Source organism: Microplitis demolitor, chromosome 5 (assembly GCF_026212275.2).
Source record: "Microplitis demolitor isolate Queensland-Clemson2020A chromosome 5, iyMicDemo2.1a, whole genome shotgun sequence".
Classification (NCBI taxonomy): Eukaryota; Metazoa; Arthropoda; class Insecta; order Hymenoptera; family Braconidae; genus Microplitis; species Microplitis demolitor.
Window position 1 is genome coordinate 16,682,986 of NC_068549.1, and position 12,857 is coordinate 16,695,842.

At 26.9% G+C, this 12,857-nt stretch overlaps 2 protein-coding genes across 4 annotated transcripts; one reads left to right on the forward strand and one right to left on the reverse strand.

Moving 5' to 3' along the window:
- The first annotated feature begins 603 nt into the window (after window positions 1-603).
- On the forward strand, window positions 604-5,380 carry LOC103573831 (sphingomyelin phosphodiesterase 4). Of its 3 annotated transcripts, none has more exons than XM_008553067.3 (8): window positions 604-1,326; window positions 1,885-1,924; window positions 2,039-2,338; window positions 2,417-3,589; window positions 3,670-3,888; window positions 3,966-4,052; window positions 4,370-4,546; window positions 4,634-5,380. In XM_008553067.3, exons 2-8 carry the CDS (start codon window positions 1,898-1,900, stop codon window positions 4,997-4,999), a joined length of 2,349 nt encoding a protein of 782 aa, XP_008551289.1. In that variant the 5' UTR covers window positions 604-1,326; window positions 1,885-1,897; the 3' UTR covers window positions 5,000-5,380. The 3 variants fall into 3 exon arrangements, with proteins under 3 accessions (XP_008551289.1, XP_053595621.1, XP_008551288.1); XM_053739646.1 differs by lacking the exon at window positions 604-1,326 and having other exon boundaries at window positions 1,420-1,924; window positions 4,634-4,822; window positions 4,911-5,380; XM_008553066.3 differs by lacking the exon at window positions 604-1,326 and having other exon boundaries at window positions 1,420-1,924; window positions 4,634-5,379.
- Window positions 5,381-5,705: 325 nt separating this feature from the next.
- Window positions 5,706-8,625, reverse strand: LOC103573830 (SET and MYND domain-containing protein DDB_G0273589). Its single transcript, XM_008553064.3, has 5 exons — window positions 8,389-8,625; window positions 7,145-8,182; window positions 6,787-7,055; window positions 6,353-6,658; window positions 5,706-6,227 (listed from the first exon to the last, which is right to left on the reverse strand). Exons 1-5 carry the CDS (start codon window positions 8,402-8,404, stop codon window positions 5,976-5,978), a joined length of 1,881 nt encoding a protein of 626 aa, XP_008551286.1. The 5' UTR covers window positions 8,405-8,625; the 3' UTR covers window positions 5,706-5,975.
- Window positions 8,626-12,857: the final 4,232 nt, after the last annotated feature.

The following is a 12,857-nucleotide window of genomic DNA, read 5'->3' on the forward strand; positions in this document are numbered from 1 at the left end:
CCCGTATATAACAGCTTAGTAAGCAACGCTTCTGGAACGTTCTTCCCGCGTGAGTAATAACTCCGACCAACCGCTCATTAGTTTCTTCTAAAACCTAATTCCCATTGGTCGACGTCAATAAATACTAGAGTCAAACTATTTTGTATTTACTTATTTTTATAGCAAAAAAAAATTGTTAAAATTTAAACATCTTTTCATAAATATTTAGAAATATTTTGAAAAATTTTAATATTATTATTTTTTAAAACGAAACATATTTAAACTTTTCAACGAGTATTGATTTGACTATTTAAACAGAGGGGCAAAGGGAGGAATGCGTCATGATGCGGAAATGATTTTTGTAGAAACGTGGAGAATAATCTAGTGTCGAAAATATAGATCTCGAATTTTCTATTAAATTTAATATAAACTTTTTTACATCATGAAAAAATTTTAAAATAAATACATGCAATATTTTAGCAGACAATAAAATAATTTCAAAATAAATTTTATTTTCATATTTTTTTATTAGATAATTTATTTTTTTATGATAAGGATTAACTAGTTAGCATTGGACTAATTTTATAAATTCCTTTTATGATTTGTCAATTCAGTTATCATGAGTCATCAAACATTATATCGATTAGTAAATTTTTATCCACACTTAATTAATTAATAAACGAAACATAGATATTTTATTTAAATTTATTCTACAAAGATACGACAAAAAAAAAATTTTTAATAATGAAAGGCAAAATAAACATTTAAAATAAGTTGCTAACTTTAATTGTATCAATATTTGAAATATTTTTTTTTCTTTGAAATGAAGCATAGCTAAATATATAGAAGGCTAGACAGAGACAAGGTTACTCCAGGTGTGCTCCAGGTGTACATTTTTAATTCTCATCTTGAAATTGTTATATTTAAATTAATAAATATTTTTAATTACATTTTATTATGGGATTTTGAATGTAATATAATTATAAATTCAACATTTATTTTAAAAGTAGTGGAGATAAATGATATTCGAAATAATTTACTCATGCCCATTGACTAGAGTGTAACAAAAAAATTGCATGTTTTTTTAATTTTTGAAAAATTTACGGGATGTAATTGTTGATATATCCAAAAAATGTATTTGCAGCTTTACAAAATAATTTTTCTGTAAAAAGAAGAGTCCAAATATCGATTTCCTCAGCTATGTTTCTACAGATGCATATTTTTTATGTATATCCATTTATGCAAAAGTATGTGTAAGCCATTGTTGAGTTTACCGGCTTAGCGACAGTTCCGATCTAGTAGAGGATAGTGAGGGAAAAGTGGAGTCACATATCTATATATTTTTAGGTATGTGTATACAAATACAAGTATAGTCAAGTAAAACTCAACGGCTTTTTTGTCGAGTACGAATAATGAAAATTTTCCCAAGGTAACTTTGGTTACCAACTTACCTTCTTCCACTTAATTTCTTTTTAAGTTGGCGAATCTATTTTTATCTATTTAAATTTTCATTTTGACTTAGTCCTCATGATAATTTGAATAACTTATTATTGCAAATTCATTTACTTCTTAAACCATATCGTAACATTATTTTTTATGGATGTATTTAGAAATATTTCTAGCTATGTGTATAAAAATTACCTTATAAAGTGCGATAACTATAGGTATATTAAAGAGTTAAAAATTTCCTTTCAATAAAAGTAAACAATTCCTCTCTTACGAGATTTCTATGAACAAGCCCATTGCAAATTTTCATTGAATCTAAAGCTAAAGCCACCTTTTCATGTTATTTAATATTCAAAAACGTTCCCGCGAATAGTTGTAACGTTGTTTATAAAAATAATCTCTATTGTATTTAATATTAATATTTATCATTATATTAATTAATACATGAAATATTATTAGAGTTTAGATTATTATGGCTTCTTCCGCAGATATTGCAACAGTAAGTAAAAACAATTTTTTAAAATTAATGCTTAACTAACCTCAAAAAATAATAATTTGTTTTTTTTTCTCAACTATTGTAATTAAATATTGTAATAAAAAATTTTTTTTTCAGGCAAGATTGCGAGCATATTTGAATTTGCCATTGATAGAACGTTGTAAAGAATTAGCAGTATTTATAGTCGAATCTAGCACAACGGAACTACAGCATGTTTTTCCAATTCTTATAGATTCTATTTTTGGTGTAACAACTAATGTAGGATGGGGCTTACACAACATTAATTTAAAAAAACATCCTTATGAACATGAAACACTATGCAATTTTTTTGGTCCTCAAGGACCTATATTTACTTTATGTTATAAACTTTTGCCTGATTGTTATCTGAAATATAATTTTCCTATTTCATTTCTTCCTGTAAGTAATTTTTTTTTTATTTAATCATTAGAATAAATTATTGTAGCTTTTATTTATTGTTAAATTTTGTTATTTTAGACAAAAATAAAGCTATTAGTAGAAGAAGGTATCATCCCACCTTTTTACCAGGATAAATTAAAAGATGACCATAATACAAGATGTCCTACTGCTTTATTATTGAATCCTTTTGAATACTATATATTTCACTTTGCTTATCATTTAACAAATCCATGGCTACAACTTCATTTAAATGATGATGTTTGGACGAATTGGGAAACTGCTTACGTTCAGCTAGCTCATTTATATTTATATCATTTTTTACCACGAGATAATTCTCCGGTATTACCTATAATTGGACCATATGTAAGAACAACACCGCCAAGAAAATTAATGCAGTCACCTGATTTAAAAAGACTGCAAACTCCACGACTTTTGAGAACTTCTATACTATCTCCAGTTTCGTCTCCACCGTCGGGAGTTCCTCAACAACAGTGTTTACCTCAAGTGTGGCGTAGTGAAACTGTTGTCCAAGTATTTTTAGATTTTTGGCTTGAATATACAGAAGAAGATAAGTTAATTTCATCGTTGAATCCTTCTTTATCTTCTTCACTACCACGAAGAAATAGTATTCATTCTGGGGAGCATATTCGATTGGTTCGTGCTTTTATAAAAACGTTACATGAATTTGCAAATAGTGCAACGGGTAATAAAAGTGCGATGGATGAATTAAAAAGAATAATACTTCCGTCAATACAAGGAAAAATTTACACCTTTCTACGACAAGCTATTTATCATTGGCCACTAGATAGTTCATTTAGACTCATTCTTGAAGCTTGGTTAAGTTTTATTCAACCCTGGAGATATATTCCAGACTTTGGAATCACGAAGGGTACAAAATGTAGTGAAGAAGAAAAAGGAAAAATTTCTGATCCATCATACTGGATGCCATTTGTGGCTAATAATTTGTTAGCTTATACTGCAATTTTTCAGCAGCTATTACCAAGATTCATGCGAACTGATCTGGTAGCACCAAAAAATGCTTTGATGCTCTTTAGAGTTACTAAAGTATTTTCTCAGCCACATTTAGCGGTTATGTTGGCTGAAGCTGAAAGTTGTATAAGTGATACAAGTTTAACTCGAAGCAAAATATCAACAAGTCAATGGAATAATATTATTAGACAACAAATTGTTGAACTTGAAGGTTCGACGTACCAATATATTCCAATGTTCTCCGCAACAACATCGAGTCAGGTATTCTATCAGTTAATAAGTTAAAACGAAAAAAAAGTTTATTAATTATTATTTAACACTTTGATTGGAATTTATTTCAGATTATAAAACTTCTGATAACAATAAAACAAGCTTATCTTACTTCAGTCAGTATAGTCGAAGCTTTGGAAAAAAGACGCACAGAAAGAAAATTTTTTAAGTCTTTATGGGAATTTTTTAATGGTGATGAATGTACTGACGATGATATTGGGTTAATTGAAAGAAAAAGAGTACCTGGATTATTAGCTAATGCTCAGCAACAATTAGTTGATATATTTGAAGTAATAATCTACTTTTAAGAGCGTAATTTAAATTAGTTTGACTAATTATTTAATATTATAAATCAATGTTAATTTAGCTTGGTGACATTCCTGAAGCTTTTATCGCTGCTGACAAAGAGTATCATGACAGTATTTTATCCACATCTTTCTGTCATCAATCACACGTAAAAATAAATTTTAATACAAAACATAATATGAAAATATTGGAAAAATCTTGATAATTTGAAATATTATTTTTTAAATATTTATTGATTTTAATTCAATATCAAAATTAAAAATAAATCATCTTAAATATAACATAATATTAATAAAATAAGAGACTCAGTACACGATCAGGGAACTATTACCCGACCACTAACTACTCAGTCTTACCTTATGTAGAAGATTTAAATCCACTAAATTCAAATTATCTGGTTTTATTTTTAAGTTTATTAAATGTTAATTATTATGAATAAATATTTTATGGTAATCTATTTTTTAGATGAATTCCAGTATGGATTCTAGTCGACCGGGTGAATTTGTATTAATTCGAAACGCACATCAAAATTGTAAATGTATGGATTATATGGGAGATCCAGAATTAAAACCTGTATCTTCAAATGAATCTGCATTCCTAGTACGCTTATTGTATAGGTTTTGTGAAGTTATTAATCATAAGGTGTGTTGTATAATTTTAATCGATAATTATATTGATTTATAAACGAATTATATTAATAAATTTATAAAATATTTAATTTATTTACAGTATGAAACAAAGATCATATCAATGTATAATAGGAATGATTTTATTGGAAGAATTGCCAGAAAAATTCTTCAACCACCAACAACGGTTATTCAACTACCAAAACGTACACAATCAGGTTTTTTACCAAGAGAAGAACGATGTCTTCCGCCACGATTGTCTCTAAGAATTCTCGCAAGACATAACTTTATTGTACTTATGCTTCTTGGAGCTTTTATATTTTGTCTTATGGGTTATAGTGTACCCTTTTTTATATGTTTTTCTTGGTTTCTTTGGATAGTTTACATTCTTATTGGAGCTGCTTGTGAACCATGGGTTTCCAGATTTCATGTTGATAGTTTCAGATCCAACAATCAACTTTTTCAATAAACTAATAATAATAATTAACTCAAATTCTATGGTGTGATTCCATATTAAATACCTTGTAATTTTTTTACATTCGAGACAAATAAATGAAGTCATAAAAAAAAAATATAAAATATGATTTTTTATAATTATGAAGACTAGAGGGGATTGATGCTTCCAATATTATATTTTACATTTTTTTTTCTACGTAACACTTCAACAAAAATATTAGTAAAAAAAAAAATGTTTTTCAATGTCACATTACAATGCAAGATAAACTATTAATTAGTTAACTATCTAAAATTTAAGTAAGAAGTTTAAATTTTGAAATATGTTTTATTTAAATAGATACTGAAAAATTTTTTTTGTATGATAAAAAAAAAGCACCAATATAAAATAGATCAACTGAAAAAAATGGCATATCCATGTAAATTATAACATTTCAAAATATAATTGAGTATATATATATTCTATTTTGAACGCGATTAAAATGAAAATGTAGACTTTTTAATTATTTAATATTGAGAGACAAAACTTTTAATCTCAACCAATAATTGTCTTAGTGAAATATGTTTTAGCGAAATTTTTCTATTTTGAAAAAATTTTTTATCAAAAACAATATGATCTAACTAATTTCAATGAATAACAATAAAATTATAAACAGAAATGATTAGATAAAAATTGTTTTAATTTATTACGATATTTATTTTATTAACTTTTATGTGAACATTTTTTAGTAGTATCTAAATACATTTTTATAGTGGAAATTAATAAAATAATGTATTAATAAAAAGTGAGGCATGTATTATTTATTTATTCAATAATTTTTTAACTTTTTTGGTGGTAATAAGCCATACTTTAACTCAAATCATTTTTTATGGAAACGTAGTACGCAAAAACAAATAATTTCAAACGTAAACACAAACAAATAATATATGAAGTCTTGAAGAAATATATAAAATAATAAGCATGTAGTAAATTGAATTAACATTAAATCAGATTAATAGCCTTCCAGAATGCGATAAATATCAACCAAACTATATTTGAATTGCATAGTCTCTTGGGAAGGATACTTGGAATATTTACCAAGAATATTAAGCGCATAATTTAAAAGAGTTACAATCTTGTTAAAATCAACTGAAACTTTTTCTTCAGTAGTGAGATTTTTTGACATAATGGGTACTACTAACGGTTGAATTTTGTTTTTAAGATTTGTAATTTTTCTTTTACTGTCCACAGGCATTACTTGGCTCTAAAAAAATATAAGGAGTATTAATTATTATGTGATAAAATTAAACCTTATTTGTATAAATTAAGTTGATTAGTATATATGCAGATGATGTTTTAAATAGTTATTATAATTAATAACATAATTACCATGCAGGATGGTATTTGGTAACTGGGATTCCAATTGTGCTTACAAGCATAACATTTACAAAAATAGTGATAAAGATATTTAAGCTTCGCTCTTCTTTCTTCAGTAGTTTGAAATAAATATTCTGGCCCATAGCTGCAATAAATCTGTTCACCTTTTTTAATTGTCTGAATACTAATCATTGAATTCATATCATTTAAAACGAAATGGTAAATATTGCGATCACAACTATGATTACAAAGTTGAAAAAAAGGTTGAATTATTACTCCACGTTTGGTTAAAATTCCATCGTCATTCATTATTTCAACCTAAAGGAAATAGATTAATTAACCATTTAAAAAAAATTAGTAATTCCATTCATAATAATAATATTGAAAAAGAAATAATTTAATTATTTTCGTTTGAATTAAAACTAAATTTAAAAAATAATTAATACTTCTGATGCGCCATTTCGGACAATTTGTAAATGGCGATAGAGTAATTGGCAAATAAACATGGCATTTTTATTTTCAATTGAATTCTTGTAATTATCAAACTTTTTTTCAATTAAATCAGTTAGTACACTTAAAAAATACAATATTCCAACAGCTTTCAATGCATATTCCATTGCAAAAATATGTTCAATTGGTAACCGAGTTAGTGAATAAACACTTGCGTACTTGGTTTCATCATATTTTGAGTCAGTAAAAGTTTTATTAATTGGATCTGTAATTATATTATACTTATGTTATTTACCATAACAATTTGTAATTAAATTGGTGCGGCATAAAAGTAAATTACATAATTATTATTACCTGAAACCGATTCAATTTCTTTAATTTTATTTTTAAGTCCTTGAATATTTCCAAGTTCTTTAAGAGCTTTAATCAATAGTCTTAAACTTAAAATTTCCGAAGTACTCATATCAGATGCAATCATTACTCCAATCATTTTACACTCAATGTCATGATATTCATTCCACGCAGATTTACGACAATCGTCATTACAAAAAACAATATTCACGCAAGATCGACAAGGTATAGGATTCCATAGATATTTAGAGCAATGCCAACAATTGGTATAATAATTATCTGAAAAAAGTAATGATGCGTATGAACGATGTACTACAAGAGTTTCACCAGGTTCGATGTCACGTGTAGCCACAATGTGTCTTCCAAATTCTTCAGAATATTTCAAAGCAATTGCGCTACTTGCACGAGATATTTTAGAATTGCTACTTGATATAGAGCCTAAATAATTATCGGCTGACCAAATTTTACGAGGTTCTTCCGCGGTTTTATTCTCACTAAACTCAGCTAAAGCAGTTTTTATTTTCTGTTTATTAATTGGATCCATTTTTTCCATCCACAATCGAGCATTAGCCAATGAATCATTGACTTCTGATACCATATTGGGGCTACATGCTCTTAATGCTTTCGCTTGACGTACATAAAGCTTAGCTTTTAAATTGTCTGGATATCCAATCTTCAATGCAAAACCTACATCAATTAACGACTGTTGATATAATCTTTGATTGCAGAGTACAGCTGAACGATTTGCATAAGCTTTAGCCATTTCTTCGGAATTTTCTGGTGCGTAAGCTAACGCTTCAGTGTATAATTTAAGTAATGATTTATAATGTAAAGTTGATATGTGTTTGTTTGCTTTGTTTATTTTTTCTAATGCTTTTTCTGAGCTTTTTTCCTGATGGTGTTTAATCGTTAATAATTCTTCATGATCTTGCAGAAATATCATGGCAAATTTAATTTTTTCTTCAGCAGTGACCATTTTTGATAATTCTGGAGAATTTATTAATGGAAAAATAGCCAATTTCCAAGCATTCAAGTCCAATTCTATAAATATATATTTTGTTAGCAATAAATAAAAATATTTTAATTGTAATCATTTATTACAAGATATTCGTAAATTTGAAATTAATTTTAAACTTGTTTTTAAATATCGTGTTTAAATAAGCTAGTTTCAAACAATATTTTTTAATGTTGTATACTTAAAATGATTATATTTAGAATGGATGGTATAAATATGATTGAAATCTTACCCCTCGTCTCTGACATTTTGAATGTATTTTTTTTGTTTTTGTTTTTCGAAATAAATATTTTAAATATATTTATTAACTTTAATCATTATTTATTTAATGAAATTTATTAAACTAATTTCGTTATTTCTTCTAGAAATTGAAGAATAGTCCTTTCATGATATCGTTTTTAACAAAAGTAAAACGAAAATAATTTGCGCAGCGAAAAGTGTACTTATTTCAGGTCTGAAATAATAAATACTGCCAACTTCTTTAAGTTAAAAGCAAATAAAAATTTTGCGTTTTTATTAAGATCCTGAAGTTAGCAGACAATTAAAAATTTTTGGATTTTTTTTAACCAATTAAATTTGAAGAAAAAAAAACTGAAAATATGTACATCTAGAAAATTTAAAAGACTACAAGTGTAATTTAAAAAAAATTTTGTTTTTTATAATTTATCGTTTTATAAAAAATTAAAAAATTATTAGACATCGGCTTATTTCAGTATCATGTTTTTATTTTGTCGGCTTAGGAGCCAGTTTTTCAAACCGGGTTTAAATTAATATTGCTAGTAAATCTAATATATTAATAGTATATAGACATACCAGCAATAATAATTCAAACCCGGATTAAAAATAAATCCGATTTAAAAAACTGGCCCTAAATTTTGAATTTTTATTAGTACTTTTGTATTATTATATTTTATGTTAATCTAATTCATTAAATATCTTAAGCTACCAACTAAAATTATTTCATTTTAAATAATGCATTAAGTTTAACGAATTAGTTCATTTCATCATTTCTCGAGTGTAAGAAATATAATAAAGAATTTGATTTCTTTTTGTGTTCAAATTTTTCCGCCTTTTAAATTATTCGACCTCCATAGTTAATAGATCCTAAAATTAACAGACAATCAACAATTTTCGGATTTTTTTTTCAACAAATCAATTATAAAAAAAAAAAGAAATTATAATTATGCACATGTCGACGTTCTAATTAGCAAATTGTCTAACTCTATTTCAGAAAATCCTCCATTTATGAGGAAAAAAAGTAATTTAAAATTTTTTTTTCATATATAAGTCAATTTCATATCTAGTATGTGTATAATATTTTTGTCTAGATTACTCAAATAATATTTTTTCCGGCTATTAGTATCTGAAATTGCACGGAATCACCTACTAAAAAATAATAAGTTTGACAATTTGCTAATTAGAACGCCCTAATTAACAATACTCATTGAAAAGGATTGAAAAAGATGAGAATTGAATACTTTTGAATACTTTCTATACCACCAGATTTTCATCTGGGCATAAAATTAATACTTTTTAATTCTATTGAATCCAAAAATAATATGAGAATTTTTAAACTTCCGAGAAATTGAAAAAGATTCAAAAGAATTGATATTTTCAATCTTTCTGAATATTTTTCAATACCAAAATAATATCACATTTCGGGTCATGTGTGGGATTGAAAAGAATTCAAATGAATTGAAATTTTTTAATCGTTTTCAATCCGGGTGCCATCTTTTTGTCCTAACAACCAGTTCTTTCGAGTCGAAAAGTATTTCGATTGAATATTATTTCCGGTATAGTTAAGAGTCAAATGATGTTAATAATGACTGTATTTATTTCTAGTGGATGTTTGAGACAGATTTGTATTTAGTCAGTTGCATTTAATGTTGTTTCCTTTAAATACAGATGGCTGATAGTAACAGTACGAGATGGTGACTTAGTAATGTAGAAAGATGTCAAATTATGAACAGTTGTACATCTAACTGATGTTATGTATTTGCATACAGTGATTAAGTCGGACATAAAATGTTACATGTGTATTTGTTGCTATCATGAAAAATAGTCACTAATCTATTAAAAAAACGATAATTTAATGCATTAGTATTTTATACTTTTTTTAAAATGAGTCAAATAAATTGCGAGCAGTTTGCTGATAATGCCAGTTGAATTTTTGTCTAGCCTTATTTAAGTTTACAATAATTTCGAGTCAGCGATTGTATGTTGCCAACATACTTGGTAGCATCGAAAGTTGTAGCAAGTGGAGGTTTATGCTCGTGCGATTTAGTGGTAGCAGTATATTATACCAAATTAACTTTATACTAGAGTATACAGCGGTACCAACTTTTTTAATTTTTATATCTCTGAAGGTAAGGTAGATCTCGAAAGGTAACTCTAACATTATACGCGGGTAGGGATCGGAATAAGAAAATTTAAATTCATATAAAATTTCTATTAAAACATTTATTAACAAAAATAAAGACATTAAAATTTACGACTATCATTAAAGATTGTTATTTTGATAACTGTATTTTATATTTTCTTAAAAATAGATAATTTAATTAACATATTTTTTAATAATTTAAAATATTTTATTGTCATAATATAATTTTTACTTTACTTGAAAAATTTAATTATTTACACATAAGTTACATAACAAAAATCTGGGCGTCGGTTGACCCTGCGGGCCGGCCCCAAAACTTCCCGCTGTTTTCGACCTCAAAGAGCTCGAAAACATTAGTGTAGATATATTTTCGAGCTCTTCGAGCTCGAAAATGCTATCACATGCAATTGTTTTTTTATGATCTTTTCAAGCTCTAACAAGTTACCTGTTATGCTGAAGTTTGAAAATTTAAGAATCGAAAATCATCAATGAAGCGGTTTTTAAAATTTAGTTCCTGATTATGTTCAGTAAAATAAGTGTATTGAGGCAGAAATCAATGTCAGGGATCAAAATCAAGATTTAAATAAGTTTTGACTCATGTAAGAAACAATAAAATATGAAATATCCGATAAAAATATTAAAAACTACGTTTTATCGATTTTTTTGTTGATAATATGATTTAAACTAAAAACCAAGTTCGATGACATTATATGATCAAAAGAAACTATAAAAAAGATGAGTTGGTATGATATCAGGTACATTTTAGTATGTTATATTGTGATTTATCCGGAACAAATAACATAAAATATTATTTTTTTAACATTTCAACGCCGATATCTTTCGAAGTAATCAATTGATTTTGATAGTTGACAAGGCAATCGACGCGTTTTATTGAGTTCTAGAGCTGATTAGATTTTGAAGTCGATCGGATAAGTTGTTTTTGAGAAATCAATAAAAAACTAAAAAAAAAATTTTTTTTTTTTTCGTAATTCTCAAATATTTTCAAGTCTATTCAATCAAATAATCTGAAATTTTCAGGAAAGTTGATGGCCAACAAGTTCTTTCAATTGCCACCGCAACCGTCCAAATCGATTTATTAGTTCAAAAGTTACAAAGAGTTTACATACATACACACACACACACACACACACACACACACACACACACACACACACACACACACACACACGCGCGCGCGCGCGCGGACATCATTCTAAAAATAGTCAGAATAGCTTCATAGGACGTCAAAACGTCGACATATGATGAAAACTCGATTTTCGAAAATCGGGGTGAAAACAATAACTTCCCGAAATTTTTGAAAATCGTCGATTTTCTTAGCGGGAAGTTAAAAAATAATAGTTCATTGAAAAAAAGAAAATTATAAATTAAAAAATAATTAATTTACTAATTATATCAATATTATTCAAATAAAATATTAGTCTTCACTTTCTATCCATAAATAATAAATAAATTATTTAAAGAAAAAAAAAAATTCGGCAACAAAATGCCCAACATTATCAAAAAAATTTACTTAAATCATTCCTTTAACGATACAAAAACATAAAATAAATTTCACAAAGTGTAACATTTTAATTTCTTAAATTATTCAATTTGGCGTAAAATACGCTAGAATTGAACACTCTCCAAAAAAAGTCTCTTATCGCTTTTTGATACATCCATTCTTTTAAAAGTTATTTAAGCTTGATGTCTAATTTATATTAAATTTTTAGATGTTTTAACTTTTCCGGCGAAACTATCAGACTTATTACAAAATATAATGAAACCTTCTTTGTAGACAATTTTATTCTCTAAGAACTATTTCTAATGAAGTTCTTCGGATTCCGCATTGTTTTCTACTTCTTTTTATTTTAATGTCAAGCACGTAAAAAAATAGTCTTCTGTTCGATTTTAAAAGCTTGGCATAAAAACGAAAATAACTAGGAAACAATGCGGAATTCGAAAAAACTTTATTGGAAATAATTTGTAAGGCATAGAATTGTCTAAAAAAAATGTCCCGTGATATTTTGTGATAAATCTGATACTTTCGCCAAAAAAATGACAAAATTCTGAAAATTTAATTTAAATTCGACTTCACGCTCAAATGCTTCACCGGTTAACTCAAATTTCCATGGCTTATTAGCTAAGAGTTATTTTAGAAAATCTATTGGAAATACATCAACCGGTGAAGCATTTGGCTGCTTAGCCAAGCTAATGAAGTTAATCTGTTAAATTAGCTAAGCTGACGAGCGAGCCAGCTAATTAGCCTACTTAACTTTTTTAATCGGTTATGCTGATTTAGATGTGCAGTCCTACTAGCTAAC

Bases quoted from the DNA above. Each gene is read 5' to 3' on its own strand.
- LOC103573831 (XM_008553067.3), top strand. From the start codon at position 1,898: ATGGCTTCTTCCGCAGATATTGCAACA. The intron at 1,925-2,038 runs GTAAGTAAAAAC...TTTTTTTTTCAG, and splicing joins CTTCCGCAGATATTGCAACA to GCAAGATTGCGAGCATATTT. The intron at 2,339-2,416 runs GTAAGTAATTTT...TTGTTATTTTAG, and splicing joins TTCCTATTTCATTTCTTCCT to ACAAAAATAAAGCTATTAGT.
- LOC103573830 (XM_008553064.3), bottom strand. The intron at 6,659-6,786 runs GTATTAATTATT...TATTTCCTTTAG, and splicing joins TCCGAAATGGCGCATCAGAA to GTTGAAATAATGAATGACGA. The intron at 6,228-6,352 runs GTAATTATGTTA...ATATTTTTTTAG, and splicing joins ACCAAATACCATCCTGCATG to AGCCAAGTAATGCCTGTGGA.